We start from the raw sequence: 14,477 nt of genomic DNA on the forward strand, positions 1-14,477 counted from the left end.
ACAACTTTTGACATTTTTGCAAGTAGGGGTTATATATATTTATTTATTTCAAAAAATCGTCAAAGAAGACTGAACAAAAACTTTTCAGGAAAGGGGGGGGCTGGGAGATATTCAGTACTGGCATCAGGACTCTTGCGCAATCCAAATATGCCCCAAAAGTGCACTTTTTGGGGGAGTGGAGTCAGTTTCTGACATTTTTGGAAGGGCGATTGGCTTTTTTTCCCTCCAAAAATGGTCCAAAAAAAATAGGAAAGCAGGCATTGGGAAAAATTCAGAACTGACCGAAAAAGTCATTGACGAGCGCTAGACATCTGAACCACGGGTGTGAAAATGCGTTGGATGCCAATGGCCATCAATGGCAGCCAATGATTTAAGAGTGAGTAGAGCAAAACATCACTCGCAGTTATTGCGGTCACACTTCCTGTTCCTGCACAATAAGAAGGAAACGATGAATCACGCTCGTTAATTTGAGTTCTGCGTGTTTCTTTTCTGGATTTCCGATCTATACAGGCGCCGTTTTGAAAACATTGAATCACATTTTTCATGGAATCTTCCATATTTGAAAAATTGTGGCTATGAAGTAAAGAAATTCTCCTCACGCTGTGGGATTGCAAAGCTAAATATTTCAAGACTGAGCCCAAAATATAGGCAATATTTAATATCTTAGCAATGTACAATGCATTTTTAAGCACCATAATCTTAATCGGCGTCCGATAACCGAAACATTCGACCAAATAAATGAAGTACAGCACGGTGTAAAGTGATAAAATCTTTCACCTTTCTGTTTCTTTTTCATTATATAAAGTCTGAGCACCCCCCCACCTCCCTCTGCCTTCACTCACGGCGACAAATACATTTGTCAAAGAAGCGTGTTAAAATGGAAGTGTGTGAGTGGGAGTTTTTGAGTGATGACAAGCATACACAATATTTGGTTAAAAAGTTCAACCTGTGTTTACGCTCATTTCGTGCCAAATTAGTCTTTTGAAGTCCGTGGAAAATGTCCAAGGTTTCTCTACTCGCAATTCCAAATTGGTGGATGCACTTGCATGATTGGCAGGCTCTGTTTTTGCTATGGGCAATGTGGGCGACTGCCAGGGTGCAATCTAGTTGGGGGCGTACGAGAGCGCCTCCCCCATTTTTTCTAAATGATACTGCCAGTTGTCTATCTTATTATAATTCCTTTTCACGTCAAATTAGTGGCATAGAGGGTACACGGTCGATTGGTCGCCGGTCTTTGGTCGCCGGTCTTTTGGTCGCCCAGAAGGTTATTGATAATTACCATTTAAATCGTTGCTCAAATTCCCTAAATACAAACTGCGAATTACTATTTAGTCATACTTAATGCCATATTAATTATTAGGCTAAAGAAAAGCTCAAAATTTCCCGGACTTTTATTGTTTTTTGTTGGAGAACTTGTTAAGACCCTGACTGACGTCGCTTCTTAAAGGGACAACGCATGTACATACAAACTCATACACTCACACGTCGGCTCAGTGGAACTGCTCATGGCCATTGTTGGCTTTTATTGATGCATAGACCGTGTTGTTTTACCTTGTTTTGTCGCCGGTCTTTTGGTCGTCGGTCTTTTGGTCGCCCGTTGTCGTGGTCGGGGCGACCAAAAGACCGGCGACCAAAAGACCGGCGACCAATCGACCGCACACGGGCATAGACCGTGGAGAGGGAATTGCCTGGCCATTAGGGGTCACTAAAGTTATAACGGGTCAATACCATGTTTTATCTATACTGTCCTATTCTAACCAAATATGCTTACCTGTGCTAGCTTGTTTATCGCCAGTCGGTTCAGCAATTGATCAGGCCGCCGCCCCTCCCGGTCCAAATGGCTCGGACGTACGACGACCGAACGCAGTCGTCGGCGCGACCTTTGGTGCCATCTGCCCGTGACGGCGCAGAAATGCAAATGGCGACGTAGCGGCGCAATAATACTCCATTAAGACGGGCCTACAGAAATAAACTAGGTCAGACGGACCAGCTGCGTGTTTGTGTGTGTGTGTGTACGTGTGTGTAATAAGGCGCACGCGCCTCTTTGTGTGGGGAAAACGGCTATACATGCGCGCATAAAGACACGGCGGCGGCGGTGGTGGGGGGATGGGCTTCCAGTTAAGGCTGAAAAATGTGCCTTCCGAGCCACAACGTTAGCTTATCGGCGCCGTATTCCTTTCTCGCCCCACGTTCTGCCGAGCCCATCTGGGGAAAGCGGCCTAAAACGTCAAAAGAAGGCGGCGTGACAAATAAAAGCTCTCACGCCAGGCCGAAATGAGACCACATCCGGTGCGGCGCGTTAAAACTCTCTCGGAAAAAAAAAGGAGCCGGCCGGGTGATGCAACGCGCAGGCAACGGCGGCGTCATGCAGACAGATGCGTCCCGCTCTCTCGGATCGCCGTGACGACGCCTCTGAATTATGAATGAGGCCTCCTCCCGCGCCTCACTCCGTCCGCGTAAAAGCGTCTTCTCCCGGCGCCCGACCGTCGTCCGCGACCGTGCTTTGCCGAAAAACGGCATTCCGGTCTCATTGGTGGGGCCTTCTTAAATCGCCTTTGTGTCTGTGGATGGATTGGAACAAAGCAGATGGCTGTGGAGGGCACGTGCGTGGAAGACAATAGCCGCGGCGTCTCTAGACCGCCAAAGAGTTTTTTTGGGGGGGAGCGGTTTATGCTCAATTGATTCATTGGTGGCAATAGACGCCATTCATGGCTGCCTGACCCGTGTGCGGTCGATTGGTCACCCGTCTTTTGGTCGCCCGTCTTTTGGTCGCCGTCTTTTGGTCGCCCCGACCGCGACAATGGGCGACCAAAAGACCGGCGACCAATAGACAGACGACCAAAAGACCGACGACCAAAAGACCGGCGCCAAAACAAGGTAAAACAACACAGTCTACGCATCAATAAAAGCCAACAATGGCCATGAGCAGTGTCACTGAGCCGACATGTGACTGTAGAAGAGTTTGTATGTATACATGCGTTGTCCCTTTAAGAAGCGACGTCAGTCAGGGTCTTAACAAGTTCTCCAACAAAAAGCAATAAAAGTCCGGGTAATTTGGAGCTTTTCTTTAGCCTAATAATTAATAGGGCATTAAGTATGACTAAATAGTCATTCGCAGTTTGTATTTAGGGAATTTGAGCAACGATTTAAATGGTAATTATCAATAACCTTCCGGGCGACCAAAAGACCGGCGACCAATCGACTGTGTACCACCTGACCTCCCAGTGAAAAATTGAAAATATTTCTAGACTGAATATGCTTTTTTTTTTGCAATATACCTCAAGATTGCGTGGTAGCTTGTCGCCCTTAACTTTTTCATAGCCATTGACAGTCTTAGACGTCAAATCTAAGGAAGGCCGTACATGTACGTTTTGTAATAAATTCATCGCTGAGATCTGGAATGGCGTCTGAAAACTACGTGATGGGGATAGCGCTAGCTCAGGAAACCGCTCGGCGCCAACCACGCCGAAACACCAGCATTTTTTTAGAAGACGGGCGGCAAAACGAGGCTGAATAATGAATGCTCGCTCGCTGGCTCGCTCGCCTGCTTCTCACAATCACGCTCTATTTATAGGCCGCGCCTGTACAACATTTCCTCCTCCTCCTCCTCGTCCTCCTCCTCCTCCCGACTGCTAACTTTCTCCCTTTTTTCGTTGAATTCCGCCACTGATCCGGGCCTCCGTTTGCGCACGCGGGGGAGCGTTGTCGTTTCCCGCCGATGGCCGCTCCCCGAATTCTCCTGCCGGCCTTCCTCGGGGGAGCTTTTGGGGGTGCGCGCACGTGGCGTTCGCGCGGGCACGCTGATGCGGCGACTTAGATGAAAAGGTGACCTGAGGTTAATATTTTCCAGGCTGGTGGGAGGTGACAGCTCGGTGGGTGTGTTTGTGCGTGCATGTGTGTGTGGGCGTATGTGTGTGTGTGTGTGGGGGGGGGATCATAATGTGGGCCAGTTGCCGTAAAAAAGGCAATTTGTTGCTATGTAAATGGGTACTCGGACGTTTGGTCGCCGGACGTTTGGTCGCCCGGAAGGTTATTGATAATTACCATTTTAAATTGTTGCTCAAATTCCCTAAATACAAACTGCGAATTATTATTTAGTCATACTTAATGCCCTATTAATTATTAGGATAAATAAAAGCTCCAAATTTCCCGTACTTTTATTGTGTTTTGTTGGAGAACTTGTTAAGACTTGTTACTGACGTCGCTTCTTAAAGGGACAACGCATGTACATACAAACTCTTCTACACTCACACGTCCGCTCAATGAAACTGCTCATGGCCATTGTTGGCTTTTATTGATGCGCAGACCGTGTTGTTTTACCTTGTTTGGTCGCCGCACGTTTGGGTCCGAGCGACCAAACGTCCGGCGACCAAACGTCCGGCGACCAAAAGTCCGGTGACCAAACGTCCGGTCACGATGTAAATGAAAGCCAAAAATATAGAAGTTTTATTCATGGATTGGAAATTCACTTGACTTTGTGTTTCTGATTTATGGAAATGTCATCAATATTTTCCATTCAAAATGCAGGATCAATGGATATATTTGGAAATACTGCATTTTGGGTCTAATTCACATAAAAATGATATGATCTATTTTGAGATTTTTTTTCCCACAATACTTTATTGTTTCATATTTGACTTTCAATAGTTATAGATCAGAAACACAGGAATGTTCAATGACACTAATTAACAGTGGACTTCTTTTTCCCTGTAGGTATCAAGTTCACCAAGAGAGGGAGCCAGGCGTAGTTGATTTTGAAATTGTTCACCAAGTTAAAAAGGTACAAACGTTTTATTGCATCTTTTTTTGTCTGGATTGGCACCAAGTGGGCTTCTCTCTCATCTGTCCGTCATCCTCGGCGTGTACCTAATGAAACCAAGCACTCAGAGGAGAGGTAAAGGACGGGACAAGCGGGGTTTAGGCGAGCTCGGGCCGCCCCACGGGCTCAGCTTAGCCTCTTAAGTCCCACTGGAGATTTTTTTCCTCCAATATCAATAGCCCCGACAGATCCGTCGTCTCCACGGGACATTCTCATTGTCGTCCCTCCTGGAGGCAACGGGCTCTCCTCTGCGTCGTCTCTCCACCATCCTCTTCTTCAAATCCCATTTACAGGCCGCAGATACGCTAAGCTCTAATTAAGCAAACCACTGGATGTGTTGTCGGGGGGGGGGGGGGGTCTCAACACACACGGTAATACGTAGGCCTCTCTTGCTCCTTGTCTTGTCCTCACCACTAGAAAAAAATTATCCGCACGAGTAGAGAGATATTTGACTAGTTTCACTTTTGGATTATGGGTAACATTTCCCTTCAAGTGGGTCAAATAATAGTTCAAAGCGGCAAGTCGACAGATTTACTAGTCGGCGCCTCCTTTGACCGCTCTGGACACAACAATGCTTTGGGTCTGTGGAAGTTGCAGAGCTTTCCCCCCCGAGACCCACGTCATGAGCGCTGAGGTTATTTCCTGTAGCTGAAGAGCGGCCCGACTCCTGACTTCCTGTTCTATGTGTCGTGCCAGCCGTCGCGCTTCGGCCTTGGCGACGAAATCTGAGCTTCTCGGGCACGCCGTTCCAAGAGCGATGGAGAAATATTCTTTTTAAAGCATTGGCTGCCGCGGACGGTGATAGATGTCCACTCCGTTTTGGCGAATTTAGCCTGTTTTGTCTTTTGGCACTGAAACAAGATGGTTTGATCACAGGTCAAATTGATTGAACTGATGCTAACTCTAACCTCTAAATAGTTTTTTTTTCAAATACCCTGTGAAATTCCTGCTCCCCCTGGTGGTACACCCAAGTACAGTTCATTTGTAGAATATTTCTCTTTTAATTATACTTTAGGATTTCAGCGTTAACGTATTCTGTTTTGGGGTACTAGGTACATATAATTCTAGGAAAAAAGGGTATTTATTCTATATGCATTGGTTTTGTTTTTAAAAAAATAACATAACAGTAGAAAAAAATATTTGATGATTAGGAAAGTGAGGAACGCAAATTCCACTAAGATTGTAGTCAGTCTAATCTCATTAATTGTAAAAATTTAGGTATAACAAAAAAAACTTTCTATACTCGTATTTTCCTCGTTCCCTGCTCTTACAAAGCAAAATATCGCCCTCTAGCGCGTGGCAGGAGAGTAGCGGTCGTTTCTCAATTAGCCACGTTTGTCACCTGAAGTGTGCGCATGCGCTGAAGCTCATCTCGCGTCCCAATCGGAGTCTTGTTATTGTAGCACTAGACTATGTACTAGTTAAGTTTAGTTTAGTGGAGTAACATGAGGAGGCATTATTATTCGTTGACGTCTCTTACGTATTTTTTCTACATTGTCACCTTTGGCTCCGGTTCCTCGCTGTAAGTAAACGTTGAATTGGCTTGAAATGAATTGTGGGTGTCCGTTCCAGGTTTTATGCCCATTTGTTTTCTCTCATAACGTTGTTTGCAAGCTAATGCAGGTTTACTTGAAAAAGCTGGGGTTAAACGGGTGATATTAATGAGTTAGGCTTGGGTGAAGTTATTTTTTTAGGAAACATTCGTGTTTTGTTTTATATATAGCGTACTTTCACTTTCGGAATCCGACGCCTAGCACGGGTGCTGTTGTTACACGTTCAATTTTGTTTCAGCAGTTAAAGTATTTTTGTCATGCGTCCTCGTTTGGGGGGGGGAGTGGTACTATCCCGTCATTGGTACTGTTTGGACCAGATGCGCCCAAATGGCGTCGGTTGTGGGGGGGCTTGTACTTCCGGTAAAACCGGTGTTTTGACAGCAAAAGCCAGGAAATATTTGAAAGCATGACAACATTATGAAGACTGTCCTTTTGACTTTTAAAATGGGACGCGTTCACTTTCAAACAAGATCAGTAAAATTTTTACTGATCCTCCTGTTGATAGGTGGACCTCAAATATGGCTTTTTGTATCCACAAGGAGACAATTTTCTACCTCATACTTTTTGTATCTGTCAAAAATATCAGTAAAATATGAAGTGTCGGATTTTTATTTATCCTAAATGTGAGGTTCTCACCCCTACAGGGACGAGGTCCAAATGCAGGAGTCATTGCTGCCCAAAATGAAAAGAGACGTCCAGTGTGCTGATGGAGTGTACCAACATGGTACAATAACCTGTTGCCTGTGTGGCGTAGGTGAGCCAATGAAAACAACATTTTTATTCATTTGGTGTGAGTTGAAGGTCCATACAAATGGTACGTCCCATCCTTGCAGGTCAGCGCTTGAAGGAGCACTGCACAGCTGCCAGTTCGCAAGATACGCAATGTGAACGATGCGAGCCGGGCACGTACAACAGCCGAGCCAACCAGGACAAAAGCTGTAAACGCTGCACGTCCTGCTCACACGAAAATGGTACTTTTACTTTTACTTTCACCAGCTGCTATTGTGAAGAAAGAATTGGCGTTCCGTATGGATTGGGGGTCCCTCCCTGACAATGGCAGCTGATGACATTATTGTTTTTTTTAATCAAGTGATGTTTGTTTTATTATTGTTTGAAAGCGGTTCATTTATTTTTCCCCTCGTAGTCGGTCTGGAGGTGGAGACGAACTGCACCCGAGGCGGCGACACCAAGTGCCGCTGCAAAGCTAATCACTATTGCATTGTGGCCAATAATAAAGGCTGTACAATGTGCAGTCCTTGTACATGGTAAGTTTACTTTACCATCATATACAGCATATGAGATCTAAAAATACCATCTGCAGAGCTGTCAAATACCACCAATCTTCTTTGGTTTACTACGCCATTTTTAACAAGCTACTATAAATACGCATTTTGTATCAAAACCAAGAAAATCCTCTCCTAAAAAAAATAAGCAGTTTTTTTAGCACTTTACAAGAATGAAGAATAAAATAATCTGCACAAATGAACTATTGAAAAAAGAAAACTATTTGAAAAACATTTGATAATAATAAAAATATTTTTTTTGTTTTTCAGGTGTGGCTTGGAAGGTGTTAAAGTTGCATGCAATTCATCCAATGACACAGTGTGCAATGCCAAATTAGAAAGTAAGTTTTAAAACATTTCTATCGTATGTGTCCTAATCTTGAATCTGTTTTTGTTTTAGGGAGAACTTATGCTTTTACAGGAGTCGCTTGTGCGCTTTTCGCACTGGTTGTGACTGCTCTCATCTGGAGAAACAAGAAACCAAGTGGGTATTCTTGCTAACGTTAGAAGATTTAGATTTGCCCGTCTTCGTCATGGCGTGTTTCATTTATGGATGATTCCACCGAACAGAATTCAGCAACGGGAAATCCTCAGTCCAAATCCAAAGTCCAGCAACAAATGAGTTTGTAAGTAATTTTGAGCCGCTTTGATATTTTATGCCTACAATTCGTCCCAACTTTACTGACTCTGTTTTGTATTTTTCCAGGAAATGGAGCCAATTTACAGTAAGTAACAATATCAACATTATATTGCGTACCAGCGCTGTGGGAACTGTAAAAAAAATCTTTCACATTAAAGCCCATTTTAGATTTCAGACAAAACAATATGCCATTTTGAAAAATGCTCTAGCCCCTTCTTAGTGTAATTAGCTAGGCCATAATAACATTTCAGGATATAATTAATGAACCAAATGGCCACATTGTTTCTCATCTATTAGGTTTTGAGGTTTTTTTTAGCAGTGCATTTGAAACGGGGGAACTTCCATCTAATGTACTCCTCGCCAGAGTGGAAAATATTTTCCCCACCGCATGCCGTTTCAATTGGCCGTTGTGGGCAAAGTGCCCCCTGGCCACAATTTAATATATCTTGAATTATTTGATGGGGGAAACATTGTTATAGCGAAAAAAAAATTCGAGTATTTACGAGGGATTCTTTCAGTGGTTTCAGCTCTTTTCTCTTTTGCTCGACTTTAGTCCTTGTTGGGGACCCGATGCAGCACGTGCCCGCCATCGTGGAGGTGCTCGGGTGGAAGACTATGAAGGACGTGGCGCACAAAAGCGGGACGAACGCTATCGTGATCGAGAACTGCGAATTGGACTACCCGAATGACGCTCAGGAGCGGACGAGGCGCCTACTGACGATATGGGTGGAGGGGCAGGGCATGGGCGCCATGAAAACCTTGGTGCAAATCCTGGGTGACAGCAATAAATACACGGCAGAGAAGGTGTCGCGTATTTTATCAAGTCGCGTTTAAATTTGTCTTTTTCGTTAGAAAAGACGTGCCGAATAACACGCTTTTCCATTTTGGACGAGTGTGTATGTTTTACGAGGAGGAACATGTTTGGCGTGTGATCTCAGGTGACTTTTAATGTGTGGATTTGAAAAGTACAAATTGCATTTGTTTATGTTGGAATAGGGATAGGGACCTGTTTGTTTAATGTCGTATTTTCTCTGTGTCATTATTCCTATGTGCAATGTAGACACGAATCCCATTTTTGAACGTGCGATGTATGCACTTTTCAATTGTTTATTTTTGTGTCGCTTATTTGATTTTATGCACCATTTTTTTAATACATGTCATTTCGATATTTTTACATCCATACTGCAGTCATGAGCTAATGTTCCAAAAATGTTTTTACCCAGTTTCAAAATATTCTTTATAAAAATGCACTAAAAACTACAAGATACTTGATTCATTTATCACATTGTTGCAGCATTGTTTTTGTTTTAATGAATTCATTAAAAAAATACTTGATTAATACCAGAATGATGGACATCAATAACAAGCAATGAATTTATAATTTTAAAAAAGTTTGTACACCCCTGCAAGGGTTAAACGGGGTTCCTCCTTTGGGCGTGGCTTCCGGGTTTGGGTGGCGCATTCCAACAGGAAATGTCAGAATAGAAGTAGACTCGAAACAAACTTCCACGTTTCCCCCGGCCGACCACTACGCAAACTTCTCCACCATGAGACCAAACAAAGCTCTCGTCAAAGGTAAGTCCGGACGTTTTACTTTCAACGCTTTACTTTAAACTTCCGCTAAACTTTGGTTTAAGACGCGAGGCTACCAACCGCTAAAATGTCGCTCAGCCTTCTTCATTAACTCTAAAATAACACTGAAAATGGACCTCACAATGTGCTTGAGTTGAAGCAACGCCGGCTCGCGACGTGACTCACGCGTGTGGAATCACGTCGTAGTAGAAGAGTGGGCCGTTGTGGCCACTTTTCCGTTATTTTGTTGCCCGGACAACGGAGGAGGGAGGAGCCGTCTTGGCACCGTCGTTGGACGCGAGAAATTGAGTACTTGAGGCGCCCTAATTTTTTCCCCATTAGAAAACATGAGCTCATGATTATACTTAAGACATTTAATGGCAGGAAAAAGGTTAGACTACTTAAAATGTGCCATTGCACAACCAGTGGTTGGCAAACTTGCCTCTTTTTTTTAATGGCTTGTATGTCCAAATGGTCATACAGTATATTGAGACTGATATTCCCACAATATACATTATAATTTGTTCCACAGCCCAAAAACTATGATAACTCCTAAATAATTACTGCAGGTGAGTAAGTACATATCACAATAAATAAATAGTAAATTTAAAAAAATAATGTAAAATGTATTGTCACCTTACTAACCGTACTAACGATTTTTTTGCAGTTCACAGAACGCCCGATTAGGTCATAAATCGGACGAGTTTCTTATGTAACTTCCTCTTGCAATGTTTATCATTTTCTTTCCTGAACGTCATTCGTCTCTAGCAGTTTGTGATGTATCCACTTTATCGGAAAATTTCCCCGGAGGCCACGTTCTTTTTTTAAGGGGTGGTGCAAGAATAATAAGGGTTGTTTTCTAAGGGGGAAAGTGTAAGACACAGGCAAAAAAATGTTATCAACAAAAAAGAAAAAAAAGTTGAGCCTTCCTTCCTTCATCTCGTTTTAGTGCGTCACATGGCACGGTAGTCCTGGAATTAGTTGTGCTTCCTGTGATGGGTGGACTGTGCGTTAATATTTGCATTTTTGTGATGCCACTTTTTCATGCTATGTTCCAGGAAGTGAGTTGCAGCTCCACAGCGGGTCACCAAACACTTAGAAGCGGTTACCCAAAACTGGGCGAAGATGCCGGGAGCCGTCGCAAAGCTGTTTGTGGTGGTCGCTGCCGCCATTTTGAACCAGCCCTCCTTATTCCCGCAAGAAAACGTAACGGTCGTGGAGCAAGACGAGGAGCTGATGAGGCGCATGCGGGAGCACGCCGAGCGGCTCGAAAGGGAAAGGGTCAAGCTGGAGGCGGAACTTCCCCCGCCCGACGAGGTCGGCCAATGGGAGGAGGCCTACAGCTGGTACTTCTGGGGCACCGTGTCCTTCCTGGTGTTCTTTGCCATCGAGATGTGCGGAGCGGAAACGGCGGGCTCGGACGTCGGGGTGCCGGAAGACGACGAGGCGCTTCCTTCCGCCGCCGTGGTCCTCGATAAGGACGTGCTGAGCTACTTCTGCGACAAACGCGCCCACGTGTCGTCCCGAGACACGGCCAGGGTGAGGGAGTTCGTGGAGGGCTTCGCCGACGACCTCCTGGAATCCCTCAGGAGCCTCTCGGATCGCCGGACCGTCGCGGAGGTGGGCGACTTCGTCGGGATCGGAAGCGCGTTCGAATCCCGGCAGACTCGCAAACCTCCGACGTGCGACCTGCTCGTGCCTCTGTCGCCTCCGGAGCCGCTGGACTTCCGAGTCGGCCTCTGGTGCGAGGCGTCCAGCCGGGCGCCCCCCGACCGCCGGGGCTGCGGCACCGTCCGGGTGAGCGCGCTCGGGGACGCTTGCCCCTGCGCTTCGGTGGACTCGGGAGAGGACGTGTTGTGCCTGCTGCACGGCAAAAGCGACGCGGCGCCCGTCGGAGACCTCCGCGAAACGCCGCCGCTCTTGGCCAAGGACGGCGTGATGAAGTGGTTTCAAGAGTCCCTGACCCAAGCGTGGGGCCGCATCTCCCACAAATACGACTTCCAGGTCACCTTTCGGCGTCTGGACGCGCCCGGCGCCCTGAAGATCCGATTCCCTTCGGGGAAAGCCGTCATGGTGAACGTCATCCCCGCCGTCCGGTTGGCGGACACCGACGCTTATTTGGTCTCTCACTTCCCCTCGGCCCGCGACGGCCCCCCGGACCCGTTCTGGCCTCTCTCCTTGGCCGTCTACGAGAGGGATCTTCTGAAACATTTATCCAAACTTCTACCTCCGCACCCCTGCCATCTAAACTGCCTCCAGGTGGTGACGTTCCTGCAACGGAAGCAGACGGCCCTCACGGGGGAAAACGCCTTGAGCGACTACCACTGGAAAACCGTCCTATTGCACATTTTGCTTCTCCGCCCAGCGTCCGAGTGGACGGCCGACAGAACGGAGGCCAGACTCCGGGACGTGCTGGACTTCATGCACGGGAGCCTTCGGGAGAAGCGACTCCGTCACGCCCTCATCGGCAATGGCAGAGCGCCGCCGGAACTCCGACTCCCGGAGAGCATCCTCAAAGCAGAGCCGGTCAACCTCTTCCGGGATTTGGTGTTGAAAAGGGACCTTCACGCAGCCACAGTGCGCCACGTCCAGGAGATGTCGAGGAACGCCGCCGCCATACTGCAAGAGTACAGTCCGCTCTCGTCTGGTGGGCGGTTAGATTGCTAGAGGGTGGATGGATTCCTTTGCTGGGGCTAGAAATCTAAAGTACCTCATTTCCATGGCAGCTATTCCATTATTTTCTCCTATTTAAACTCAACCAATAAAATGAGCACATTTTCTGCTTAAACTTCTTCAAAATGGCCAGTATAGCATTCATTTCAAAATAATGTCTGATAACATCGTTTTGACCTTCCAATGTGATTCAGCACATAACAAATAATGGTAAAAAAATACTCAAGAATATACATAATGGATAACAGGTTTTTATTTAAGAGTGTTGAAAACCAGATCTTGTTTGGAGTGCTCTACAGACCAAAGTCAAAATTGGGTTTGCCTTCCAGGTAGGTCTTGTAGTAGTCCTTGTAGATGTCCACGCTGTGCCCGCTGACTTGGACAACGGGATCCTGGGACATACGCTGGACCCAAGCCTTCAACTCGGGGGAACCGTCCAAGCAACTGCCAGGTAGAAACAGATCATCCTTTAAAAATTGTGCTCACAAATTGGCGCGGAGCTCAAACCGTTGCCACCACTTACTCGCTCAACTCAAACACCTCCAGCCTCTCAAACCACGGCCACGCCATGTAATCCGTCATGCCCACACCATCGCCGCTAAAGAACTTGCTCTTCTTTTTTGCCAGTGCCTGGAAAATACAAACATTTCTAGTCACGCTTCAAAACTCAAACGGAGGTGAATTTTTCTCCAACAAACCTCGTTTAAAACGGAAAACCTCTTCTTCAGTTCGGCATGAAGGCCCGAGATGTCCTCGCCTTTCAGTCGGCCCATTGGGATCTTGTACGTTAGTGGTGTTATCTGTCACAAAAATTGGGATTTTATTCTAAATATTTTACAGGATGCATTATTTTCCACATGGAAGATGTTGCCAGTACCTTGGAAAAATTCTCCAGCAACATCCTGTGCTGAGCTTTCCCCAAAGGAGTTTCAGGAAGAAGCTTCTTCTCGGGATACACCTCGTCCAGGTACTCGCAGGTGATGGGCGACTCATAGATCACTTCCCCCGCCGAGGTCTCCAAGGTGGGCACTTGACCCAGTGGGTTTTTCTCCAGAAACCAGTCGGGCTTGTCTCTCAGGTTGATGTTGACGATATCGTGCCTGTTACACAAAGCGAGAGAACAATTCCTTTGTTGTTCAAAATCGCACAGGGGTGTGCCAATAGCGTGATTTTACTTGATTCCTTTGGCATTCAGCACCAGGCGAGTCCTCTGTGCAAAAGGGCAAAACCTCATGCTGTATAGTCTGATGGATCCGGCTGGCACGGGTCCCGGCGCGCCACACCCTGGGAAAATATTTCAAATTAGTAACACTTGTATGTTGGTTTAAATTTCCAAGTTCATCAGCTTTTTCCACTCATTTTTTTTAATGCACATCCAAGTGGCATTTGTTTATCAAGCCTAAAACACAAGTTTTATTTCAATTTAAAAATAATTTACACAAAAAAAAACTCAAGTTCGATTTTAGCACAACGCAAAGTTGGCTATATATATTTTGTTTTCATTTATACAAGTTAATGTATGTTGGATCGTCAACTTTTTGACTAATGCGCGTTTTAATGCATATTCAAGTTGCATTCGTTTATCAAGCCTAAAAAAACAAAGACAAGTTCTATTTTAGCATAACACCAGGTTTATATGTATAGTAATTTGTTTTCATTTTTACAAATCATTCTTAAAAAGAGGCAGGACACTTCCTGTTTTTTTGCCTTGCAAAAATGTACATAGTCACGCGCACGTCTCGTCTAAGATTAGATAAGACACGATTTAGCGAAAGATAAAATCGTATTAAATGTCTTACCTTTGGAGACACACTTTACACTTGCCATTTTTTACAGTGACGAGGTTCAATTGTCGAAAAAACGGGGACTAAGAGAATAAAATAGCCCAGGTTGAAATGATGTATATTTTGACTTCACTTCCGGTAAATTGAAACAGC

The 14,477-nt window shown here is 45.5% G+C and overlaps 3 protein-coding genes across 3 annotated transcripts; 2 read left to right on the forward strand and 1 right to left on the reverse strand.

The window, feature by feature from the left end:
- Positions 1–6,077: 6,077 nt before the first annotated feature.
- fas (Fas cell surface death receptor) lies at positions 6,078–9,634 on the forward strand. The gene is made up of 9 exons (XM_077613205.1): positions 6,078–6,341; positions 7,017–7,126; positions 7,206–7,343; positions 7,517–7,637; positions 7,926–7,996; positions 8,056–8,139; positions 8,226–8,281; positions 8,362–8,380; positions 8,849–9,634. Exons 1-9 carry the CDS (start codon positions 6,265–6,267, stop codon positions 9,127–9,129), a joined length of 957 nt encoding a protein of 318 aa, XP_077469331.1. The 5' UTR covers positions 6,078–6,264; the 3' UTR covers positions 9,130–9,634.
- Positions 9,635–9,725: 91 nt separating this feature from the next.
- On the forward strand, positions 9,726–12,684 carry itprip (inositol 1,4,5-trisphosphate receptor interacting protein). Its single transcript, XM_077613766.1, has 2 exons — positions 9,726–9,870; positions 10,926–12,684. The coding sequence occupies exon 2, from the start codon at positions 10,993–10,995 to the stop codon at positions 12,532–12,534; it is 1,542 nt and encodes a 513-aa protein (XP_077469892.1). The 5' UTR covers positions 9,726–9,870; positions 10,926–10,992; the 3' UTR covers positions 12,535–12,684.
- Positions 12,685–12,775: 91 nt separating this feature from the next.
- Positions 12,776–14,472, reverse strand: LOC144084923 (glutathione S-transferase omega-1-like). Its single transcript, XM_077613767.1, has 6 exons — positions 14,340–14,472; positions 13,716–13,824; positions 13,418–13,640; positions 13,239–13,340; positions 13,064–13,170; positions 12,776–12,984 (listed from the first exon to the last, which is right to left on the reverse strand). Exons 1-6 carry the CDS (start codon positions 14,365–14,367, stop codon positions 12,834–12,836), a joined length of 720 nt encoding a protein of 239 aa, XP_077469893.1. The 5' UTR covers positions 14,368–14,472; the 3' UTR covers positions 12,776–12,833.
- Positions 14,473–14,477: the final 5 nt, after the last annotated feature.

Source organism: Stigmatopora argus, chromosome 11 (assembly GCF_051989625.1).
Source record: "Stigmatopora argus isolate UIUO_Sarg chromosome 11, RoL_Sarg_1.0, whole genome shotgun sequence".
Classification (NCBI taxonomy): Eukaryota; Metazoa; Chordata; class Actinopteri; order Syngnathiformes; family Syngnathidae; genus Stigmatopora; species Stigmatopora argus.